This window comes from Rana temporaria, chromosome 3, assembly GCF_905171775.1.
Source record: "Rana temporaria chromosome 3, aRanTem1.1, whole genome shotgun sequence".
Lineage (NCBI taxonomy): Eukaryota > Metazoa > Chordata > Amphibia > Anura > Ranidae > Rana > Rana temporaria.
In genome coordinates, this window is record NC_053491.1 from 121,163,128 (window position 1) to 121,186,761 (window position 23,634).

Below are 23,634 nucleotides of genomic sequence, written 5' to 3' on the forward strand. Positions count from 1 at the left end.
GTACAATGCGTGTAGATCAACACCAACACCAACTTTGACCCCATACTGTAGTATGAAATGGAAAAGGGTTTACCAGTGGGCTTTTTTCCACCATTTAGATCTACCTACAGACTATTTTTGTTTACCAAGAATTGAAAAATAGGTAACTTTTTATTAAAAATGATAGCAAGTTTGGATATATCATATACTGTATATGTTGTGTGTGGGGTGGTAGATAGTTTACAGAAGTGCTACCTTCATGATTTCAACATTTATATGGTCTTTATATCAGGGTCTTTTTAGGGCAGCTTCCATTACTAATAGTCTTTGTTCAGATTATTGTTACACTAACTGCAGATTTTTGTTCTTTTCACTATTTGTAATAATATGTATTTTTGAAATGTTTACTAAATCTGCTGCTTTCTTGTAGGCTCACTGTGTCGGTGAAGAAGGAGAGTAATATCACTATTACCGTAGATGATAACATGACTTTCCTGATAATCTTGCATCGGGTATGGAAAAATCATCCTGTCAACGTAGACTTCCTTGGACTCTACTTTCCTTCTAGTCACGCATTTTCTGATGGGGCACATGGTTTGATAGGTAAGCCATGATGTACTGTATGGGCAGGGCCAATTAAATTACTAGAAATGTAAAGTATAACTGTCTCCATTTGCCAAAGTGACATTAAAGCCATTTTTATTACAATAAAAGAGGTTATACTTACCTGCTCTATGCAATGGTCCCTTACCCCATCTTCTGGAGATCCCCGCCAGCGCTCTCTGCTCTACCTTGATGAGGGTGTCCCCTTAGCAAGCTGCATGCTATGGGGGGCACCAATGCAGGTGCACTCCCGTGCTAGACTGTAAGAGTCCATAGTCCATTCAGGTGCAATTTCAATAGACATCTGTGCAAGAAAACCACACAGATGTCTCTGAAATCGTCGGACTGACATGCAGGAATGAAATCGTTGTTTAAAGCGTTGCAAATGGAGTATTGCAAGTGCCGTAGTTTGGCGCCCCTCCACATACGCAATTTTAAAGTGTGACATGTTAGACATCGATTTACTCTGCATAACATCCTTTTTTACATTTTACAAAACAATGGGTATTATATTGTGTGTGTGTGTGCAATAAAATTTATTAAACTGCATTTTTTTGGCCAAAAAAATTGCATTAAAAAAATTGCTGCGATCATACCCTGTGACATGAAAAAATTGCAAAACTAATGATTTTATTCTATATACAAATATATATCAAATGTTTTGGGTGTTCTAAGTAATTTTGTGTAAAAAAAAAAAATATTTTTACACGTAGAAGTGTCAGAATTGGCCCTGTTGGCAAATGGTTAATGTGCTTTTATGAAAATGCATGTCATATAGCAGTGATGGCGAACCTTGGCACTCCAGATGTTTTGGAACCACATTTCCCATGATGCTCCACTACACTGCAGAGTGCATGAGCATCATGGGAAATGTAGTTCCAAAACATCTGGAGTGCCAAGGCTCGCCATCACTGTCATATAGCATTCAATGGCAGAGCTCCTAAAACACACCAAAAACAAAACAAACACACCGCACAGGTGTGAGCCAAATCCTGTGTAAAAAGTGCTCAGTAAGGGCCCTTTCACACGGGACTGATCCGTGATGATCCGCCCCGTGAACCTCCGCTTACTCAGCAGGGATCGCTCCGTTGATCCCTGCTGAGCCGATGGATGACAGAGCGGTCCCCGCACACTGTGCAGGGACCGCCCTGTCAGATATTCGCTCTCCCCTATGGGGGGTGGATCGGATGAACACGGACCGTCTGTCCGTGTTCACCCGATCCGCTCCACAGACGGATAGAAAACTAGGATTTTCCTCCGTCTGCAGAATCGGAAGATTGCGGACACTGATGAGATTGGGTGTCAGCGGATGTTCATCCGCTGACACCCGCTATCTCATAAGGATCAATGTATGTCCCTTTTTCATCGGTACACGGATGGATGAAAAAGCGGACATACGGTCCACATGTGTGAAAGGGGGCATAGGCTGTAAAATTTAAGTAATGTTTACATGTGTACAGCATTTCAGTGTAAATGGCCCTTTTACTAGAGCACAGGCAGCTTCTCAAGGAAGTCAACCTAGCCTCATTTCATTGCTAAGACTCAGGCAGCTTCTCAAAATCTGCCTAGCATCCTCTGTTGCTAGGATGCAGGCAACTATTGCCACCTAGTGTTCACCGTTGCTAGGACACACACAGCTGTTGTACTTCAATAGAGTACATTTGTGCAATATGTATACAAAGGTTAGTACAAAAATGTTCACATGCATACAACATAAAATATGATCCAAATGCAGGACTTCAGAAAAATGTTTCTACTTTTCCTTCTGCACTGAACATTTTCAATCAAATTTACTGGTCTGTGTGCACAGGGTTATAGAAAACAGTACACCTGTATTCAGATCCATTAAAAAAAATATAAGTTTACTCATAAAAATGCTGTGTCTTGTGATCATATGTAAAAGTCCTTGAAGTCAGCTGGACAGCCAGGGAACGATCATTTTCGTGGGTATAGTAAGCAATAGTAGGCCTCCTGACAGAATTTGCCAAGACTTACCTGTATGCAGACATAATCAGCATGTGCCTTTGACACTGACCTGAAATATTTATTACTGAAGTTGTAAAATTAAAAAAAAAAAAAAAAAAAATATTGCTTAACATATACTGATATAATATGCCTACAAAGGCAGTCTAACTGCAAGTAATGTATCTTCATTTATTTAGGCCAGTTTATGAAGGAGCCAGAAGTAAGTGTCTATGATGTACGAGCAGGTACTGATCCAGAGAAACCAATAGCTTCCATGAATGTAAAAGGAAATAAGCTGACAGTAACAAGGTTAGTATATATTAATGAAAAGATAAATAACTACCATGAATGTAAAAGGAAATAAGCTGACAGTAACATCAGTATATATTATACACTGCTCAAAAAAAGTAATCAGAGTATAGCATCAAGTCAATTAAACTTCTGGGATATTAATCTGGTCAGTTAGGTACCAGAGGGAGTTGTTAATTTCATTACAACTAAAGCTGATTAACAACAGGTGCACTAGATGGGCAACAATGAGACGACCTCCAAAACAGGAATGGTTTTACAGGTGGATGCTGTAAGTTTCGCATTTGGCTAAGGTCAGTGTCACTACTGGTAGCATGAGGCAATCAATACCTGCAACCTATAAAAGCTGCACAAGCAGTCCAACTCTTCCAGGTTGGCATATCAATATGTGCCATTGCCAGAAGGTTTGCTTCGTCTCCCAGCACAGACTCAAGAGCATGGAAGAGATTCCAGGGGACAGACAGTTACTCTAGGAGAGCTGGACAGGGCTGTAGAAGGTCCTTAACCCATCAGCAGGACCAGTATCTGCTCCTTTGTACAAGGAAGAACAAGATGAGCACTGCCAGAGCCCTACAAAATTACCTCCAACAGGCTACTGGCGTGAATGTCTCTGAACAATCAGAAAACAGACTTCATGAAGGGCCAATGTTCTCTAGTGGGCTCAGAACTCATTGCCCAGCACCACAGAGCTCGATTGGCATTTGCCATTGAACACCAGAATTGTCAGGTCAGTCACTGGCGCATTGCGCTTCTCAGAGATGAGAGCAGGTTCACTTTGAGCACGTGACAGATATGGAAGGGTCTAGAGAAGCCGTGGAGAACATTATGCTGCCTGTAACATCATTCAGCATGACAGGTTTGGTGGTGGGTCAGTGATGGTCAGGAGAAGCATATTCATGGAAGGATAACCAGACCTCTACCGGCTACACAATGGCACCCTGACCGCCATTAGGTATCGGGATGAAATCCTTGGACCCATTGTTAGACCCTATACTGGTGCAGTGGTTCCTGGGTTCCCCCTGGTGCAAGACAATGCTCGGTCTCATGTGGCGAGAGTATGCAGCCAGTTCCTGGAGAATGAAGGAATTGATACCATTGAACGGCCCCCACGCTTGCCTGACCCAAGTCCAAAAGAAAATCTCTGAGACATTATGTTTCGGTCCATCAAACGCTGCCAGGTTGCACCTCAGCCTGTTCAAGAGCTCAGTGATGCTCTGGTCCAGATCTGAAAGGAGATACCCCAGGACACCATCCATCTCATTAGGAGCATGCCCTGATATTGTCAGGCATGCATACAAATTACCATTTTGAGCTGCTGCAAAGAAATTTCAGCAACTTAGAATTGACTAGCCCGCTGCATAACTTTTTCACTTTAATTTCTGGGGTGTCTTTGAATTCAGCGCTCTGTAGGTTGATCATTTTCATCAAATGACGTGGCATCCTTTTGTTCCTAACCCATTACCCTGTTCTTATCAATGAAGATATCAAGCATGATATTTTTCCCCATTGAGATCTCATGTGGTTTTGAAAGGGGGTCCTTTAAAAAAAAAAATTTTTTTGAGCAGTGTACATTACAAAAAAAAAAAAAAAAAACATATATAAAATGGGAGGACAAGCATTTGATTACCTAATGATTTGGCAAATGGGGAAACTTTTGATTAATCATTCCCCTTAGCAAGCATGCAGCTAGGAAAGAACCTCAGTGATACCTGTAAAGTGAAGCTGCAGAATGGCACCATGTTACAACCTAAGAAAGGTGCAATTATTAAATGTATGTAAACCAAAACAATTAACTTTTATTTGCTCCTTTTTGGTCTAAGTATACCATTGAAAGTGTTCTATGTCCGTTTGCCAAATAACAAAAAAATAAAAAATTACCTGTTAATCACCTCAGAAATTCAGAGCAGTCTTGGGTTCAGTAATTAGCCCCCCCCAGTCCTTATGTTCGGACAACAGAATGATTAGCCTTTAAAATGTTGCAGAGATGGAAGAGTAGGTGGGTCCTGAGTGTAGTTTGGCAAACTGGGCAGGGCTGACAACACTCAGCCCAACGTACATTCGTACGTGTGTGTGTAAATATATTACCATGACACGTTATGAAATGTGTCCTTTGCGGAAAAAGGAGCACTGTATGCAATGACAGGGCACACATGCATTCTGTTGCTCCCCCACTGAATAGGCAATTGCTAGGTCTTAGGACTAAACTGGTATTTTAGTTTTAGACCCATTTTAGTCTTCTGCAATTGTTTTAGTTGTATTTAGTCATCTAAATCTCCAGGACATTAGTCAACAAACTCATTTTAGTCATCGGAAAATCGAATGGGTGTAATTAAATTGTAATGCAGTATTTGAGCATTTCTTTACAATTTTCAGACTCATACCACTGGAGTGAAAAATCTAGTTTGTTATCAGTTATGTGATTGAGGTATGAACATACACGACAGACCAGTGTTAATTTTGACATCAAATTTCAATTTAGTTTTAGTCTTGACTAAAATGGCATTTTAGTCTTTTGACTAAAAAGCTGTTTTAGTTGTATTTTAGTCATCTCAATTGTTTTAGTCGTATTTTAGTTGACTAAAATGGTATTAAGTTGGTCAACTAAAATTTTTTAGTCCGTTAAAATTGACAAAATTAACACTGCTTGCTCACTGGTTAGTTGCCAATTCTCACTACAAGTTGTGTGTGATGTAAGGTTGCCATACATTCAAGAAATACTCTATTAAACTTAAAATTCCAACAAACTAATGCATCTTTAATATCTACCACTGAAAGAATGAGACTTCAAGCAGATTTTCTGTCAAATACAACTTCTAATTTTGTCTGTTACAGGGGGATGCAGAAAGAATACCAGCATAACCATCTGCTCGGCACCAAAGTCACTTGCTGGTTTGTACACAATAACGGAAAAGGTTTCATCGACGGACATTACAGAGACTACACAGTACCTCAGCTATACAGCTTCTTTAAACGCCCTTGAGGAGCTCAACACATACATAATAGCATGAGATACATGTTTCTTCAGTTACAATAAAAAGATGAACGTGGTATTTTCTATTCCAAATTCTTTTTTTCCGTATTACGAGTAAGACTCATATTAATGCTTGGAAATGCAAAAGAGCAGCACACAGCTTTTTTTTATAATGGTCGTGGACTTCAATTGAGAAATGCTTTATTAAATTAAAATAGCAAAGAAGAACAGTATACTCACCCTCAACTTGATAAAGGCTAATGTCCAATGAATGTGAATAAACATATCTTAATTGCAGCCTCATAAAACTAAGCTATATCGTGCTTTCATACAGGAACAGATGTGTTCACTTTTGCTTTATTTATATGAACATGGTGTATAAAGTGGTTCAATTATAATTCATGTAATACTGAAATAAAGACACTGTGTGCTGCCCTTAATTGTATTATTTATTATTGAAAACATATCTAAAATTAAATGAAGTCATCAAATCGCCTATACCAAAAGCCAAAACTCTGCATGACACATGGTCCAAAGAGAAAAGGATGGCATTTAGCACCTTCTTGTCCATATTACTGCACTCACAGGAAGGAAAAAAGGAAAATAATTCTACCTATGATATGCATCTCCTGGGAACAAGCTGAATGAAAACTTATTTTAGAGGAAATAATATAACAGTAAAGTAGTACTCTCTTCAGTAGGAGGGATATAGAAAAATACACTGAAAAGTCAGAAGATGAGAATAAATATGTTTGTTCCTGAGCAAGGAATTTATTACAATTTAGTAAATAATTCATACAAATTATTTGGTAAAATAAAAAAGTATTTTATTACAGGAACGTCCATTACTTTAGTAAGAGATAAACTTCAATAGAGAAGGTAGATGCAAGTTGAGGCTAGCAGCCGACCATCCAAAGTGAAGCAACAAATATATACAGTCTATAAAAACCCTGACATAGTAGAGTTTTGTAGATTTCCAGCAGATGTGTACATAGCAATCACGCCACCTTAGAAAAATCCTCATATGGCAACTCTTCCACCTTACGACCTTTCAAAGGACCCTGGAAATACAAATTTATAAAAGGTTACACACAAAAGAAAAAAAAAAGTAAGTATATACACAACATAATATATTTTACACACACACACGTTACTTTCAGCATAAATCGAGGCACTCACAAGACATGTCATAAAACATAAAATAGGACAAAACATAAGAATGTATACTTACTGAATCAATAACTATTGTGGCAGAAAAGAGCTTCTCATTTATGGAATCTAGAACACCGTAATTTCCCTTGTATCCACCATTTAAAATCAATATTCTCTTCCCTGGAAAAGTAAAGGAACAAGATCAAACTTAAGAGCCTGTGTCAATAGGCTTTTATTTCACACCAGAACAACTTCTCTTCTCGTAAAAAGTCAATGGGAATGCAAAAGCAGCCAGAAGGAAGCAGGTTGTTGAACCTTAGGAGCAAGAAAATTGCAGGTCAAATGCACCCGGCTGAAAACTTGTAGTGCGTTTTACTGCATTTTTGCCACGTTTTGCGGTTTTTAATCTGCCCAAAAAAGCAAAATCCCACTCAAAAGCAAACTGCATAGGTGTGAATGGAGCCTAAAATCCCTGGAGCTCCTTGGGCACCCGAGTACAGCCGCTAATACAAGTGAATGGTTTAACTGAGCACAGTTGCGTACAGTCTCTCCGAACACGGCACTTTTGCTTAAAATTATCAGCTTTTATTTATTCATATAGAACTTTTATTCCAAAAGAAAAAAAAATATTTTCTGTAACGGCTTATAAAATATGAGCTGGCATTCAGCTTCAATTTCTGAGGCTGAATTGGTTAAAGCGAAGACAAACATATAAAGACAATGTCTTTTTAATTAGGCAAGTTTATGGACCAATTTAGATCAATTCCCTCTGCTTTACAATATGCCAAGTCATACAAACCTAGTACACACCATCAGGAAAAAAAACTGACAGCTCAGGTTGGAGCCTCTGTACTTGTACAATGTTACTACAGCTGAACTATTGTGTGCCGACAGGGGGACAGCACCCCTGCCAGAACACTCTAGTCAGTGCTCTCAGCCATTGGCAGAGGCGCCGATAAGGAGCCGGTTGAAGGAAAGAAATTTGCACAGTGTATGGCCTGCCTAAAGGAACTAGTACACTTCCCTATTTGCACATCAGCTGGTTAGCACCAAACTGAGAACATGATGCTAGGCAAATGGCATACATGGCAGATGACATGTCTAAAAATAAGTTGGCAGCCAGCACTTTTTTTTTTATTTCCTGCCCAATAAAATGCACAGTTTAGGTTTGAAGATTAATGAAAACATCATACACATTATATATTTTCTGAAAGCAGAGGCCCTGCAGAATAAAAACGGAGGCAATTAAACATGTCACACGTTACATAAGTGTGCTACGGTTTATCAAATTTATATTGTCGGTAAAAATACACTGAAATAAATTTTAGGGTACACAAACCATATAATCTATAGTTTATTAATAAAATATAAAAGACTGGCTTACAGCAAATAAAATCTATTCCAAATTTATGATGCCTCAAAAATGTGCTTGCCTATTAAAACAGCAAAAAAACTGAACTACCATCATTTATCCATAAGCAATAGTTTCAGATCATCACTTAAGAGTTAACAGCTAATGATGGCCCTAGAATTGTTAGTTTTATATATATTTTTAGTCATATTCAATTGTTTTAGTTCAGTAGTATTTAGTTGACTAAAATCTCCAGTGCATTTTAGTCAACTAAAATCAAATGGGTTTAGTTAAATTATGATGCAGTATTTAAGCATTTCTCTAGAATTTCCATACTCCTATTCCTCGAGTAAAACAAATTGAATATGTTATTATTTATGGTATTAAGATTTTAACAAACGGGGGCGTGGCTTGCAGGCGATCGTGATGGACGCTTGAGCAGTGAGCTCCGTCAGAGAACCGGGGATATAGCGGCAAAACGCTCGTTCTGGACTACAAAAACAGCCGGTAATTGTCGGCGAATACCCGCGGAACATACCCAATGCTTCCACGGAAGAAAAAAAGAAAAAGGACTTAACAAAAAACTAGCAGACCTCCTAGAGATGCCGGGCGCAGAGGGATCAAAGATGAGTGATGGCGCAGTTACCGCAGCTATGGGTCAGACGCCTGCATCATATTCAGATCTGCCTGATGATGAGGGAGCTCTGTGGCAAGATGTACAACATTCTTCCATTGTTAGAAGCTCCCCCTTGCATAGCCCTTCATCACATAGCCCAGCCAAATCAAGGAGGAGGATCGATGACGCAGCCCCTATTCTGATCCCAGGTATGTCACATATGCAGCATGCCTTAGCTAAACCCTGTGACGCATCTCTAATTACAAATTATCCCACTGTGGGACAGCCAGTACTGGACACTACCATGAAAGAAATGCTAGTTCCGCTGCAAACATCTCTCATGTCCAGCTTCTCGATAATGATGAACTAATTTTCTAATGAATTGCGAGGTTTAAATGACAGGGTAGTCAATGTTGAAAACAAAGTGGACGACCAGTCAGACGATGTTACTGGTCTTATGGAAGCCTATAGAGACCTGTCATGCGACAATGATAAAATTAAAGCCAAGCTCGCAGACCTTGAGGACCGTTCAAGGAGAAACAATATTAAACTGAGGGGGGTCCCTGAAACAATCCCCCCCGATAGTTTGAATAAATATGCGGATGATTTAATTGTCAAATTGCTGCCGGAAGTTTCCCAGATGGAAAGAATGATTGATAGGATTCACCGCATTCCCAAACCCAAAAATATGGACGCGGCTATTCCTAGAGATGTCCTTATGAGGATTCATTTCTACCCCACGAAAGAAAAACTACTGGCGAAAGCTAGGGTCCTCTCTGTGCTTCCTGGCCCATATAAAGACATTCATCTATACGCGGACCTGTCACAATACACTCTACATTTAAGAAGGCAACTTAAATCTACTACCAAAGCATTGAGCGATCACAAGATTCTATATAAATGGAAGCATCCTGCTACGCTGATAATCACCCACAATGGATCAACCATCGTGGTGTCCAACCCTAAAGATAGTCTGCTGTTGCTTCGTTCTTGGGGTATTACCCCGTCTCTTTCCTCTAAAGATGGCAGAAGTTCGCCTGGAATGAGCCTCGACAATCAACGTCTCGATAATCATCGTGCGAACAGGGGAAGATGAAGAGCTATTGATCTCCCACTTTGATGCATTTCTTTTTTCTCCCTTCCTTTTTCTTATACTTTGCTATAGTCCTTTACAATTTCCTTTGCTGTCAGTACATCCCCCTAGTACCTGACATGTTATTTTTCTTATATATTTCTCTTGCCTGTTGAACATTACCCCTCCTCTTGGTCGGTTATTGATTTCACCCGACCTCTTCGATATTACATTGTTGGTACCAGGTTATTCTCCCTAGTGCACGAAATATCGATTTGTTTCTTATAACTTATGCTGGCAATTTCATTATCTTAATTTGTTGCCATTCTGGTTATTGTGGCTATTTTGTTTTGTTTGTTTTGGGTTTATTTTGTTTTGTTTTGTTTTATTTATTTCTTGTTTTGATTTTGTTTCTGTTTTAGTTTTTATTTGCAGCTGTCACAGAACGACTGGTTGATTCCGTGTTCCCTGACAGTGCATACTTCTGGACATCTTTCGTTTTTCATTGATCCATTTCGCCTAGAGGTATCCCCTTTCTGTAAGTATCACTCACACAGCACACACTCACCGCTACATGATGTCTATCAACTTTCTCTCTATAAATACTAATGGTCTGAATCACCCGGCTAAGAGGGCCTCCGTGTGGAAAACGGCGCTGTCTTCAAATTGCGATGTTCTTTGCTTACAGGAAACGCATTTTGTTAAAGACAGCGCTCCTCAGTGTCGCCATAACTCTTATCCGCATGTTTTCAAAGCAGATTACACTCGCAAACAGAGAGGTGTGCTAATTGCTATCAGAGATTCATTGGCTTTCAACCTTTTAAGTGAATACGCTGATCCTGAAGGCAGGTTTCTTATCTTGGTATGTACATTGGATAATGTCTTATATACGATAGTTAACTTATATGCACCTAATTTTGGGCAAATGAAATTCCACAAGGCCACTATGAACAAAATTATAGACATGCAAAAAGGTAATCTTTTGATTTGTGGAGACTTCAACTTAGTACCTGATGTGCACATTGATACCTCCTCAAATGCTAAAAGATTTGCTTCCCCTCTTGCTGCTTTTCTAGCAAACAACGAGTTGTATGACATTTGGAGATGCTGTCACGCGTCTGAGAGGGACTACACGTTCCACTCCCCGCGTCACAACACATACTCCCGTATTGATCTGTTCATCTCCGACAAATGGTTGCTTCAAAATGTTTTGGAGTCTCGCATTCATACTGCTACATGGTCGGATCATGCACCAATCAGCATTAAGCTTAAAAATGTTAATTCCAATACCAAATCTTACTTGTGGCGCATTAATAATTTTTTGCTACAACAACCCGATAATATAAAATGTATATCTCAAAAATTGACTGAATTCTTCTCGGACAACGTTGGCTCTGTGTCCGATCCGGTAGTAGTATGGAACACTCATAAGGCCTTTGTTCGTGGTCTATTCATTCAACTTGGATCACGGGCAAAGAAGATGAGGAGATCTAAAATTGATGACCTCACCAAAAAACTAGCTGATGTCGAATCTGAAAACAAATCTAAGGCTTCTACCTTTCTTAAATCCAAGATATATGAACTTAGGAATGAATTGAGATCTGTACTAATGGAATCTTATGATTCTAATCTCAGGAAATTGAAGGCACGCTCGTATGTTGCGAATAACAAGGCAGGTAAACTCTTAGCTAATAGGGTAAAGGGCCATAGGCTAAAGACAAAAATTTCTCATCTATATGATCCAATCTCGAAAGATAAAATTATTGACCCCCAACTCATTGCTGACTCATTCAGCTCCTACTACAGTGATTTATATAATCTCTCCGGTGATATCAACGTTCATCATCCCTCCACTGATGAAATTCGGTCATTCCTATCACATATCAAGTTACCCAGATTGGCGGTAGACCAGCTTGCACTTTTAAATAGTCCCTTTAATAATACGGAGATTCTCTCTACCATTAATTCTTTACCTAAGGCGAAAGCTCCTGGTCCGGATGGATATTCCATTGAATATTTTAAAACATTTAAACAATTACTTCTATCCCATTTACGAGAAGTATATAACCACTCTGCATCTAAATCTACATTCCCAAAGGAAATGCTGTCTGCGCTTATTGTCACCCTGCCTAAACCGGGTAGAGACCCGACCTCCCCACAAAACTTTCGCCCAATTTCTCTACTAAACGTTGATTTGAAAATCTATGCTAAAATGCTTGCCAATAGAATTGTTGACCTCGTCCCTAATCTAATTAATCTAGATCAAACTGGTTTCACTAGAGGTAGACAGTCTTCCGACGCGACCCGACGGTTAATTGACATTATCCACAGTATCAATGCTACCGGAACGCCTTCTTTGCTCCTATCATTAGATGCAGAGAAGGCGTTCGACAGGGTCAATTGGACCTGACGCTTACTTTGCAGGAATTTGGTTTTGAGGGCTTTATTCTCAATGCAATTCTCGCCCTATACTCTAATCCTATCGCACAAGTTTTTTGTTTTGGCATGCTGTCTAAGCCATTCCATATCACCAATGGCACCAGACAAGGCTGCCCATTGTCCCCCTTGATATTTAATCTAATGATAGAACCTTTAGCTGAGCACATTCGATCTAATCCGAAGGTTTCAGGTATATCTATCGGTGACTGCACACATAAAATTAGTTTATTTGCAGACGATATTATTTTGATGTTATCTTCCCCGTTTTCTTCTCTGCCAGAGGTTCAAAAGATATTGGCCTGGTTTGGTAGAGTTTCATTTTATAAAGTTAACGAAAACAAATCTTACGCCATGGATATAGGTATTGACGCTGTGTCTAACAGCCTGCTCCAGCTTCAATTCCCCTATTCATGGGCAGAAACCAGCATTCCTTACCTAGGGATACAACTAACCCGATCTACTAGTTCTCTATTCACACAAAACTATATTCCTCATAAAAAAAAATTGCTAACTGACCTAACAAATCTAGGCAAACATGAATTGTCTTGGTGGGGAAGACTATCGGCATTCAAAATGTTACACCTCCCTCAAATATTGTACTTGTTTAGGTGTTTACCTATACCTATCCCGGTTCACTTCTTTAAATCTTTACAATCAATTCTCTCCAAATACATTTGGAATGGGAAGAAATCGAGGTGCGCACACTACAAACTAATCAAACATAGAAAGTGGGGTGGGGTGGGTTATGTCGATTTCCGTGATTACTTTTATGCGTCTATATTGTCCCAACTAAAGGAATGGTTTCAACCTTATCCCACTACAGAATGGGGTCGAATTGAAACCTCCTTCTGCGTCCATGGCTCTGCTTCTTTGTGGTTGTTTGGTGCAGAGATAGGGATTAAAATCCCCACATTTCTACCCCCCACAATGCAGTTATCAATTGCTACTTGGCTTAAAGTGTTAAAATCTGTAGACCCCTCCGATTCTACTCTTAAAGTGCATGCTCCACTGAATGTATTAAGTCTAGTTTTAAAACACATTCCACTGGATCTTTGGGGTGATCATGGTATTAATCACATACATGACCTTTTCGACAAGGGAGAGGTTAAATCATTCCAAGCCATTCAATCTGAATTCAATTTACCTAGTTGGTGCCAATCCCATTATTCTCTCATAGTAAAATGTATAAGCAAATTGAACTTTAATACTACTCTGGTACATCCCGTAATGTGGTCCTATTTAACTTCGCTAGAACTCAGGAAAAAGGGAATCTCCGTTTTCTATAATTTGCTCCAAGAAAAACAGAGATTCTCTAAAACCTCCTCACATGTTCAATGGGAGAAGGATCTGGGTCAATCGTATACGGACGACCAATGGCATATCGCGTGCAAGCTAAATCAATCTACCTCTAGTTGCACTACATTATGGGAATTATCTGTTAAGTTCACACTGAGGTGGTACTACACCCCAGATGTTTTATCAAAATTTGGCGGACAGCAATCGGACAGATGTTGGAGATTATGCGGATTCAAAGGTGATCTCCTACATACTTAATGGGGTTGCCCTATGCTTGCGAAATATTGGGCGGAGGTGTTCGGAATTATATCCGTTTTATCTGATAAGCGGATTGATCCAGACCCAGCCTTGGCTTTGCTTTCTCTGGGTATCGAAAACTTTTCAGCGAATCTTAGGTGCTCAATAGTTCATCTACTTATGGCTGCCAGACTTTCGATAACCAGAAAATGGAAAGATCCGTGTCCTCCTAGTATCTTGGAAGCTATTGACTTAACCAATATCCATTGCACGTACGAGAAAATGATGGCTATGTCTCTATTTACCTTACCTAAGCACACAATCTCATGGGCCCCCTGGAAAACTTGGTACGTAAATAACACATAGCCATTGCCGTTCGTGTCATTCCTATGAAGGTTTATTGCTTTAATTACCCATTGAGCTTTCTGTGACCCATTATGTCGCTTATTACAAATATTAAATGACTGGGTTACCTTGTTGCTCTTATCTGTGTTTCTATGAGATACTTCTTCATGCGTTAGTTTTGATGTTTTTAAAATGTATTAAACAACGAGGTTTTCCAGGATAAGTTGATACATTCTTTTTAATTACTTTATTACTTGCTTAATCGTCTGGTATTCCAATTTGTATACCTACTAAATTTATATAATCCTAAGTATGCTTATTCATTGCAAGTTTATGAACAATTCAGATTGCTACTTTTGTTTATTGTTTATGTATTATTAAATATGCCAATAAAAATTTATTGAAAGAAAAAAAAAAAAAGATTTTAACTACACGCTCTGGATAGTCTGAGAAGGCCTGTAATGTACAGAGAGTGCTCTGGATTATTGGGGAACATTTAACTGCTGCACAGTGCTCTGAGCGGTCATCTGTCGGAAAAGGCCCGGTAATGCACACAGTGCTCTGAGGAGGCCTGTAATGCACACAGTGCTCTGAGGAGGCCGGTAATACACAGTGCTCTGAGGAGGCCTGTAATGCACACAGTGCTCTGGACGGTCATTTGTCTGAAAAGGCCCATAATGCACACAGTGCACTGGGTGGCCTGAGGAGGCCTGTAATGCACAGTGCTCAAGACCAGTTTCTCAACCTTTCAGTTGAGGCACCCTTTAAAATTATGGACAGTCTTGATGCACCCCATTCTAAAATGAAAAAAAAAATTATAATAGTTTTACATAATGCAGCAACATCCACACGTAGGAGACCCAAAGTTACCCAAGGTGATTTTATTCTTCCAAAGTAAATAAACTTTAGCACACTGGTATGCCAATGTTTCTCTTCTCCCTTCCTTTTTCTCTCCATCAGTCAGGTAAGGTCACCCCAGTGCTGAGGGAGAGGGGCATAGGAGGGTCAAACACGGATGCTGTGGAGGCAACAGATATTCTCCTTACTAACTGATAATGTCATTGTTTGTTAGAATGCCAGTGTCTAGAAAGTAGTAATGGTGCATAATGAAAACCAGTGGCTTTGTGTAACAGGCAGGCTTGTATACAATATTTGATAAATTGTTAGTCATTTTGCCATGGCACCCCTTAAGCACTTGCCGACCGCTGCACGCCGATATATGTTGGCAGAATGGCAGTGGTGGGCACTCCCTAGGACACACTTAGACCCTTGATTGCCCCCTAGTGTTCAACCCCTTCCCTGCAAGTGTCATTTACACAGTAATTGGTGCATTTTTATGGCACTGATCGCTGTATAAAAGGACAATGGTCCCAAAATTGTGTCAAAAATGTCCGATGTGTCTGCCGCAATGTCGCAGTCACCCTAAAAATTGCAAATTGCTGCCATTACTATTTTTTTTTATAAAAATGCCATAAATCTATCCCCCATTTTGTAGACACTATAACTTTTGCGCAAACCAATCAATATATTATATATTATCCTCCTTTCTAGGAGATTGACTAGGCAGAAAAACGGCATGTTAAGTGTTAAACACTCCACACAGTATAGTACCTCCCAGGGGGCGGTTCCCCCGGGTACATCCCCCATTCTCTGCTCTGAAGCCTCAGTTCCTAAACAAGTAGTACAAACAAAGGAGGGGTGGGTGCTGTGTCCGTCCATGAACTCAGAGAAATGGATTTTACGGTGAGTACAAAAATCCTATTTTCTCTTCCGTTCATGGACGGACACAGCAGCATATTGACCTTAGGGACGTCCACAAGCAGTGTCAAAAAAATCGAGGGGTGGGAAAACACAGCAAACCAACTTCACCCCAAACAAACCAGAGCTCCTCAACAGAGGAACTTCAACCTTAAACAGTCGCCTGCAAAACCTTGCGGCCGAAGGAGGCATCCGAAGATGCACTCACATACACCTTGTAAAACTTTTACAGGTCGTTGCCTTACACACCTGTAAAACAGATGCTTAATGGCGTAAATCCCAGGAGGCACCAATTGCCCTGGTCGAATGCGCCGTAACCGGGAAGGGGGCGCCCCTTTAGGGCATAGGTCTGAAGCACGACCTGCCTGATCCACCTAGAAATGGTGGCCGACGAGACCGCCAGACCCTTCTTAGGACCAGCCACCGACACGAACAGTGAATCCGACCTCCGAAACAGAGCCGTAGCAGACAGGTACACCCGTAGGTCTCGAACCACGTCCAAGGAATGCAACGCAGCCTCTTTTGGATTCGCCGGCCGAGGACACAAGGATGGAAGAACAATGTCCTCATTAAGGTGAAAGGCCGAAACAACCTTAGGAAGGAACGACTGCTGCAGCCGCAGCACCACCTTATCCCTGTGGATGAGCAAGTAAGGAGCCTTGCAAGACAAGGCCGCCAATTCAGACACCCGTCTGACCGATGTAAATGCCACCAGAAAAAGCACCTTCTGGGAAAGAGTCAATAAAGGGATCTCCCTAATGCCCTCAAACGGAGGCTTTTAAAGCACCGAGAGGACTAAATTCAAGTCCCACGGAGGCAGTGGAGGGCGCACAGGAGGGGCCACATGCCGAACCCCCTGCACAAACGTACGCACCAGAGAGTGTGCCGCCAAGGGTCGCTGAAAGAAAACAGCCAAGGCCGAAATCTGACCCTTAAATCGTACTTAAGGCGAGCGCCTGATCCACTCCACGCTGTAAGAACAGCAGAATCTGGGACATCACGTATGCACGGGGTGCCAATTCATCTCATCACATAGAGATGTAAGCCTTCCACGTACGATGGTAAATCTTCCAGGAAGTAGACTTTCGCGCCCGCAGCATGGTAGAGATTACCGTATCCGACAGACCCCAGCTCTCAACAGCCACGCCGTTAAAGCCAACGACTGTAAAGCAGGATGAAAGATATGACCCTGCGACAGAAGATCCTCTCGCAGTGGCAGGCGCCACGGAACATCTGCCACCAGATCTGCGTACCAGGGACGGCGAGGCCAATCTGGAGCAATTAGGATTGTTGGTATCCCCTTGGCTTCCACCCTGCGTAACAGACAAGGAAGTAGCTTCAGAGGAGGAAAGGCGTAGATTAGGCGATAGTGACCCCACGGTGCCACCAACATGTCTGACGCGTCCGCCCACGGGTCTCTTGACCTGGCCACGAACCGTGACACCTTCCGATTGAGTCAAGACGCCAGAAGATCCACATCTGGAGTGCCCCATTTCAGACACAGACTATGAATCACATCCGGGTGTAGCGCCCAATCTCCTTGGTCTAGCGTTTGCCCACTTGGGTAGTCCACCTGCCAGTTCTTTACGCCCGGAATGTAAACGGCTGAAAGAGCCGGAACGTTCTTTTTGGCCCACCGGAGGATGTGAGCCACTTCCGCCGCTGCAGCCGAGCTCCTCGATCTCCAATAAGGGCGCTCAGCGCCGCCAAAATGGCAGCCGCAATTGCAGTAAAACACACAAATACAGTAGTGACACCCGGGACCCCCAGGCAGGCCCCTCCCCCGCACACACGGCAGCAAAACAGCCCCCCTAAGCAGACACAGCCCCCAGCCACTGGATGGAGCTCCCCACCTCACGGCCGACTCTGCCACCCAGAACGTGGGGAAAGGAGGGAGAGGAAGGGAGAGAGGAAAGCAGGGCGGACCCCCAATTGACCTCCCCAGGATTGCACCAGCCGCAGCACCCTGCCAAAGCAGGGGGACTGCTACTTACCCATCCTGCGACCACCGGCTGGAGGCATCCTGGACAGAACCAACGTCCGCGCAGTAACGGCATGGCTGTCGGCCTGGCACACTGTGACACGGACATAGAGCCCGGTCATATGTGTGCCCTGGAGCGTATAGCTCACCGGCCACCCTTGGAGCAACGGGGCATGTCGTGGATGGATCGAGGATCCAGCCTGTCACCCAGTCGGCAGTTGATTGTAGATCTCAGGATCCAAAAATGCAGGAAAACAAGAAAATTGCAAAAAAAATAAAAAATCCTCAGAGAACATGGGCCCAGAGGAGCCATATCATTCTCCTTGCTAGGCAGAAAAAAAAAACTGAGGTTGCAGAGCAAAGAATGGGGGGATGTACCCGGGGGAACCGCCCCCCCGGAAGGTACTATACTGTGTGAAGTGTTTAACACTTAACATGCTGTTTTTCTGCTTAGTCAATCTCCAAGAAAAGAGCATAATACCCTAAGGTCAATATGCTGCTGTGTCCGTCCATGAACGAGAAGAGAAAGAGAAAAATGTGTTTAATATATTTTTGGGGGATATTTATTATAGCAAAAAGTAAAAAATATGGAACTTGAGCGCAAAAAATAACTGCAGAGGTGACCAAATACCACCAAAAGAAAGCTCTATTTGTGGGGGAAAAAAAAGAACTTCAATTTTGTTTGGGTGCAACATCGCACAATAATCAGTTAAAGTGACGCAGTGCCGTATCGCAAAAAGTGCTCTGGTCAGAAAGGGGGTAAATCCTTCTGGGGCTGAAGTGGTTAAGAAGCCTCAAGGCACCCCAGGTTGGAAAAGGCTGCTCTAGACGATAGTCTGAGGAGGCCCGAAATGCTGTACAGAGCTAAGCACGCCACACCACTAAGCATGTGGCGGTAGCTACCTTGCTTACTGGGAGGGGAAACGTTTATGGATTTTATAGGCAGAGCTCCAAGGAAACCAGAAGTTCACGTGGGTAAACGTCCCTCCCTCACATTTTCATTCCATTCGTTGATAAAACTGGAATTGATTTTCGCCCCTGGAAATATGCCACTGACAAAAATTATAAAATGTTTTTGTCAATGAAATTAACACTGGTGTGTACACACAGGCGTGGGGGCTTAAAATTTGGGGGGTTAAAACGTATATATTAAAAACTTTCTGTATTGTAACTTTATGCCATCACAAGGGAACTGTTAAGACGCCTATGTAATATAGAAACATGGAAAAGTGATGGCAGAAAAAAAAAAAAAAAAAGACTATGTGGTCCATCGCGTCTGCCTGTGTTTTTTGTTTCCCTTAACGTTTTTGTCTAGATAGATTCTAGAGTATAGATTTATAATGGCATAGTGTAGGTGAGAGGTTCTCTTTAATGAGCTATCAGGGCTCTCTTGGATCCCGAATGTCACCCCTGTACTCTGTTGAGCACTGTTTGCCCTTGATTTTCTTCAACTTGCTCCTTCCCTGGGTAGATCTGCCGGGGATTGACAGCTCTAAGGGCCAGTTCACACCATAGAAACACAGTCCAAAGGCGTTCCAGATGCTTTTCTACATGCACATTTTTTGACGTGTTTTTGATGCAGTCTAGTGCATTTTTCCCCGTTTTTTTCTTAACCTTAAATAAGGACATGTGTTCCAGTGCGTTTTTATTGAGTTTTACAGCGTTCCAGTGCATGAAAAATGCAGCATGTTCTACTTTTTCTTGAACTAGAAGCACTGGTGTAAACTATGCCATTGATAACCATATAACCTACTTTTCATGCGTTTTTGATGCAGGTGTGAACTGGCCCTAAATTCAGAAGTGTGCTTTCAGGTTAGTTCTCCACTGTGAAGATCAGTAAATCGCTGCTCTCCATCCTGATATTAACCATGATGATCTACAGCAGCCAGAGGTTTATTTTATATGCTGGCGCTTTGTTCCAAATTAACTATGAATTAATTGGTTCATTGATGAAATTGGCAAAGGACAGAAGTTTACATTTAAATGTCATGTTCAGGGGAACTGAACTGGTTACTCATTACCTATGCAAATGCCTTTTTAGTAATAAAAAAGGTACAAAGGACAGCCAGCTATAATCTATGGCCCCATGAGTGACTGGAGCTTTCTGAAGTATATTTTGACTCCTAACAAATAAAATTCAGAGAATTTCCATTTTATCCTCTTCCACAGATCTTATATGCGTAATGCACAACAGCTCTGCATCAGTAATATAGCACTATTTTTGTTTTACCTGGTGCTGGGATAACAGTTTCTAGATGTGTCTGGTCAAGCTTCAGTTTATCTCCAGAATCCACAAGTTTCACAATTGCTGTGTATCTATTAATCACTTCCTAAGAGTAACAAAACAGCAAAGATAAAGATTTAGGTTAAAATTATATTCATTTCTTCTTCAGTCATAAAATGTGATTACTCCCCAAAACAGCTCAGCATACAGGGGGGATATAAAAAGTCTACACACCCGTTAAAATATCAGGTTTCTGTGATGTAAAAAAAAAAAAAAAAATTAGACAAGAACAAATCAGAACTTTTTCCACCTAATGTGACCTACAAACTGTACAACTCAATTGAAACAAACTGAAATCTTTTGGGGGGGGGGGGGGGGGGGGAGAACCCCCTTATAACTGGGAAAGTAGCTGTGCTCAGAATTAAGAAATCACATTGAAACTCATATTAAATAGGAGTCAGTAAACACCTTCCATCATTTATAGTGCCTTTGATTGACTCCAAATAAAGTTCAACTGTTCTAGTAGGTCTTTCCTAAAATTTTCTTAATTACATCCTACAGCAAAGTCATGGTCTGCAGAGCATTTTCAAAGCATCAGATGGATCTCATTGTTAAAAGGTATCAGTGAGGAGAAAGGTACAAAAGAATTTCCAAGGCATTATATATACCATGGAGCACAGTGAAGACAGTCAAAGTCGATAAAATATGGCACAACAGTGACATTACCAAGAACTGGACGTCCCTCCAAAATTCATGAAAAGATGAGAAGAAAGCTGGTCAGGGAGGCTGCAAAGAGGCCTACAGCAACATTAAAGGAGCTGCAGGAATATCTGGCAAGTACTGGCTGTGTGGTACATGCGACAACAATCTCACGTATTCATATGTTTTAGCTATGGGGTAGAGTGGAAGCCGTTTCTTACAAAGAAAAACATCACAGCATGGCTAAATTTTGCAAAAACACATCTAAAATCTCCCAAAAGCATGTGGGAAAATGTGTTATGGTCTGATGAAACCAAGGTTGACCTTTTTGGCCATAATTCCAAGATATGTTTGGTGCAAAAACACTACATATCACCAAAAGAACACCATACCCATAGTGAAGCATGGTGGTGGCAGCATCATGCTTTGGGGCCGTTTTTCTTCAGTCGGAACAGAAAGCTGAATATGAAGAGAAAACAATCTTTCAACATGACAACGGCCCAAAGCACACATCCAAAACAAAGGAATGGCTTCACCAGAAGAAGATTAAAGTTTTGGAATGGCCCAGCCAGAGCCCAGACCTGAATCAGATTGAAAATCTGTTGGGTGATCTGAAGAGGGCTGTGCACAGGAGATGCCCTCACAATCTCACATATTTGGAGCGTTTTTGCAAAGAATGGGCAAATATTGCCAAGTCAAGATGTGCCATGCTGACTCATACCCAAAAAGACTGAGTGCTGTAAAAAAAAAAAAAAAAAAAAAAATTAAAAAGGCGCTTCAACAAATTATTAGTTTAGGGATGTTCCCACTCATGCAATCATAATATTTTTAGATTAAAATTTTGACTTCATTCCACCTAAAAGATTTTAGTTTGCGGTTCAACTGCGTTGTACAGTTTATAGGCAATATTAAAATGTGGAAAAAGTTCTGAAATTCTTTGTCTAATTTTTTTTAAATCACAGAAACCTGACATTTTAACAGGGGTTGTTTTATATCCACTGTACATATTTCCATAGAAGTATGCCCCAATTACACAGCTGGATACATTTATAAATAGTGTGGAAATTACTAAATATAACTAGGGTTGCACCGACACCACTTTAAGTACCTATATCTGGGTCAGTGTTATTTTTATAAATTTAACCTTTAAATATTCAAAAACTTTTTTTTTTTTTTTTTTTTTTTATCAGCCCTGTTGGGGGGGGGGGGGCTTTTGTGAGATATTGGGGGTCTAAACAGACCCCCGACATCTCCCTTTTGAGACAGGGAAAGGGACTGAGGACATAGTCCCTTTCTCTGCAGCCTCAGCTGCACTAAAGATGAATGGAGAAAAGGCTCCTTGTTCATTTGTAAACTGAAGCATCGTAAACCAGTTTATGAATGGACAGATACAGTGATCGCTGACTCTGCATTTAAAAAAGGAAGGAGCCGGCAAATGACATTTAACTCCGCTCTCCATCCTAACAGATCCGGGATGAGGGGGGGACCGGAGGAGTACCCGGAGAGCCAGGGGAACACACAGAACAAGTCGGGGGGACAGTCGGGGGTGATCAGTGAGGTAGTGGGGGCAGTTACAAGCACTGATCTCTGTACATTTTTTACTAAAGCATGGATGGAGAGAAAAAGAAGCAGTTGTCAGCTGCTTTTTTAAAAGCTATGCAGAGAGATCAGTGCTTGCAAGTCATCTGTGAGGCTGCCCAGCCCCCCTGGCTACGCCGAGGACGGCGGGCCCAGTACAACCGGTATCGAATTAAGCATCGGAGCATTTTCACTCGTGCAAATGCTCGGTACTAGAATCGGTATCTGTGTAACCCTAAATATAACTATTAAAATACACGGATATAATTTACTTGCAATGACAGAGCAGTTATTGAAGTCCATCATTTATACTCTCATATGCCAGGTTCAGTACAAAAAGTCCTACCAGACAAGAAATTCTTCTACCAAAAAAAAGGATTTTTGTACTCACCGTAAAATCCATTTCTCTGAGTTCATAGACGGACACAGCCTTCATTGACCTTAGGGTTATGCTTCTTCCTACCAGGAGATTTAGGCAGAATTCTACAGCACTTAAGGTGTTAAAAACTTTCCTTCATGCCGCTCCTCCCAGGGGGCGTGGCTCCCCCAGGCATAACCCCCACTCTGCTCTAGCAGCTTCAGTTCGTAACAAGCAGTACAAACCAAGGAGGGGTGGGTGCTGTGTCCGTCTATGAACTCAGAGAAATGGATTTTACGGTGAGTACAAAAATCCTTTTTTCTCTTTCGTTCATAGACGGACACAGCCTTCATTGACCTTAGGGACGTCCCCAAGCAGTGTCAAAAAAATTCGAGGGGTGGGAAAATAACACAGCAAAAACAGGTTACACCCCAAACAAAACCAGAGTTACTCAACGGAGGAACTCCAACCGTAAACTGCCGCCTGTAACACCCTGCGGCCGAAGGAGGCATCAGAAGATGCACTCACATCCACCTTTAAGACTTAGAAAAAGTGTGGAACGACGACCAGGTCGCTGCCATACACCCCTGTAACACAGAGGCATGATGCCAGAAAGCCCAAGAGGCCCCGGTCGCCCTGGTCGAATGCGCCGTAACCCAAAAGGGAGGCGCCTGCCCCTTCAGGGCATAGGCCTGAAGCAC

General features: G+C 41.5%; 2 protein-coding genes across 2 annotated transcripts in view; one reads left to right on the forward strand and one right to left on the reverse strand.

Moving 5' to 3' along the window:
• ITIH2 (inter-alpha-trypsin inhibitor heavy chain 2) overlaps positions 1-6,267 on the forward strand; it is a 75,540-nt gene extending 69,273 nt beyond the window's left edge. The window contains exons 19-21 of the mRNA XM_040343347.1: positions 410-582; positions 2,745-2,856; positions 5,689-6,267. Of these exons, the coding sequence (XP_040199281.1) occupies positions 410-582; positions 2,745-2,856; positions 5,689-5,836 (433 nt within the window). The 3' untranslated portion in view covers positions 5,837-6,267. The remainder of the gene's footprint in view (positions 1-409; positions 583-2,744; positions 2,857-5,688) is intronic.
• Positions 6,268-6,637: 370 nt separating this feature from the next.
• KIN (Kin17 DNA and RNA binding protein) overlaps positions 6,638-23,634 on the reverse strand; it is a 56,568-nt gene continuing 39,571 nt past the window's right edge. Inside the window, exons 11-13 of the mRNA XM_040343348.1 lie at positions 20,305-20,404; positions 7,059-7,159; positions 6,638-6,888 (exon numbers count right to left, since the gene is read on the reverse strand). Coding sequence (XP_040199282.1) covers positions 6,826-6,888; positions 7,059-7,159; positions 20,305-20,404 — 264 coding nt within the window. The 3' untranslated portion in view covers positions 6,638-6,825. The remainder of the gene's footprint in view (positions 6,889-7,058; positions 7,160-20,304; positions 20,405-23,634) is intronic.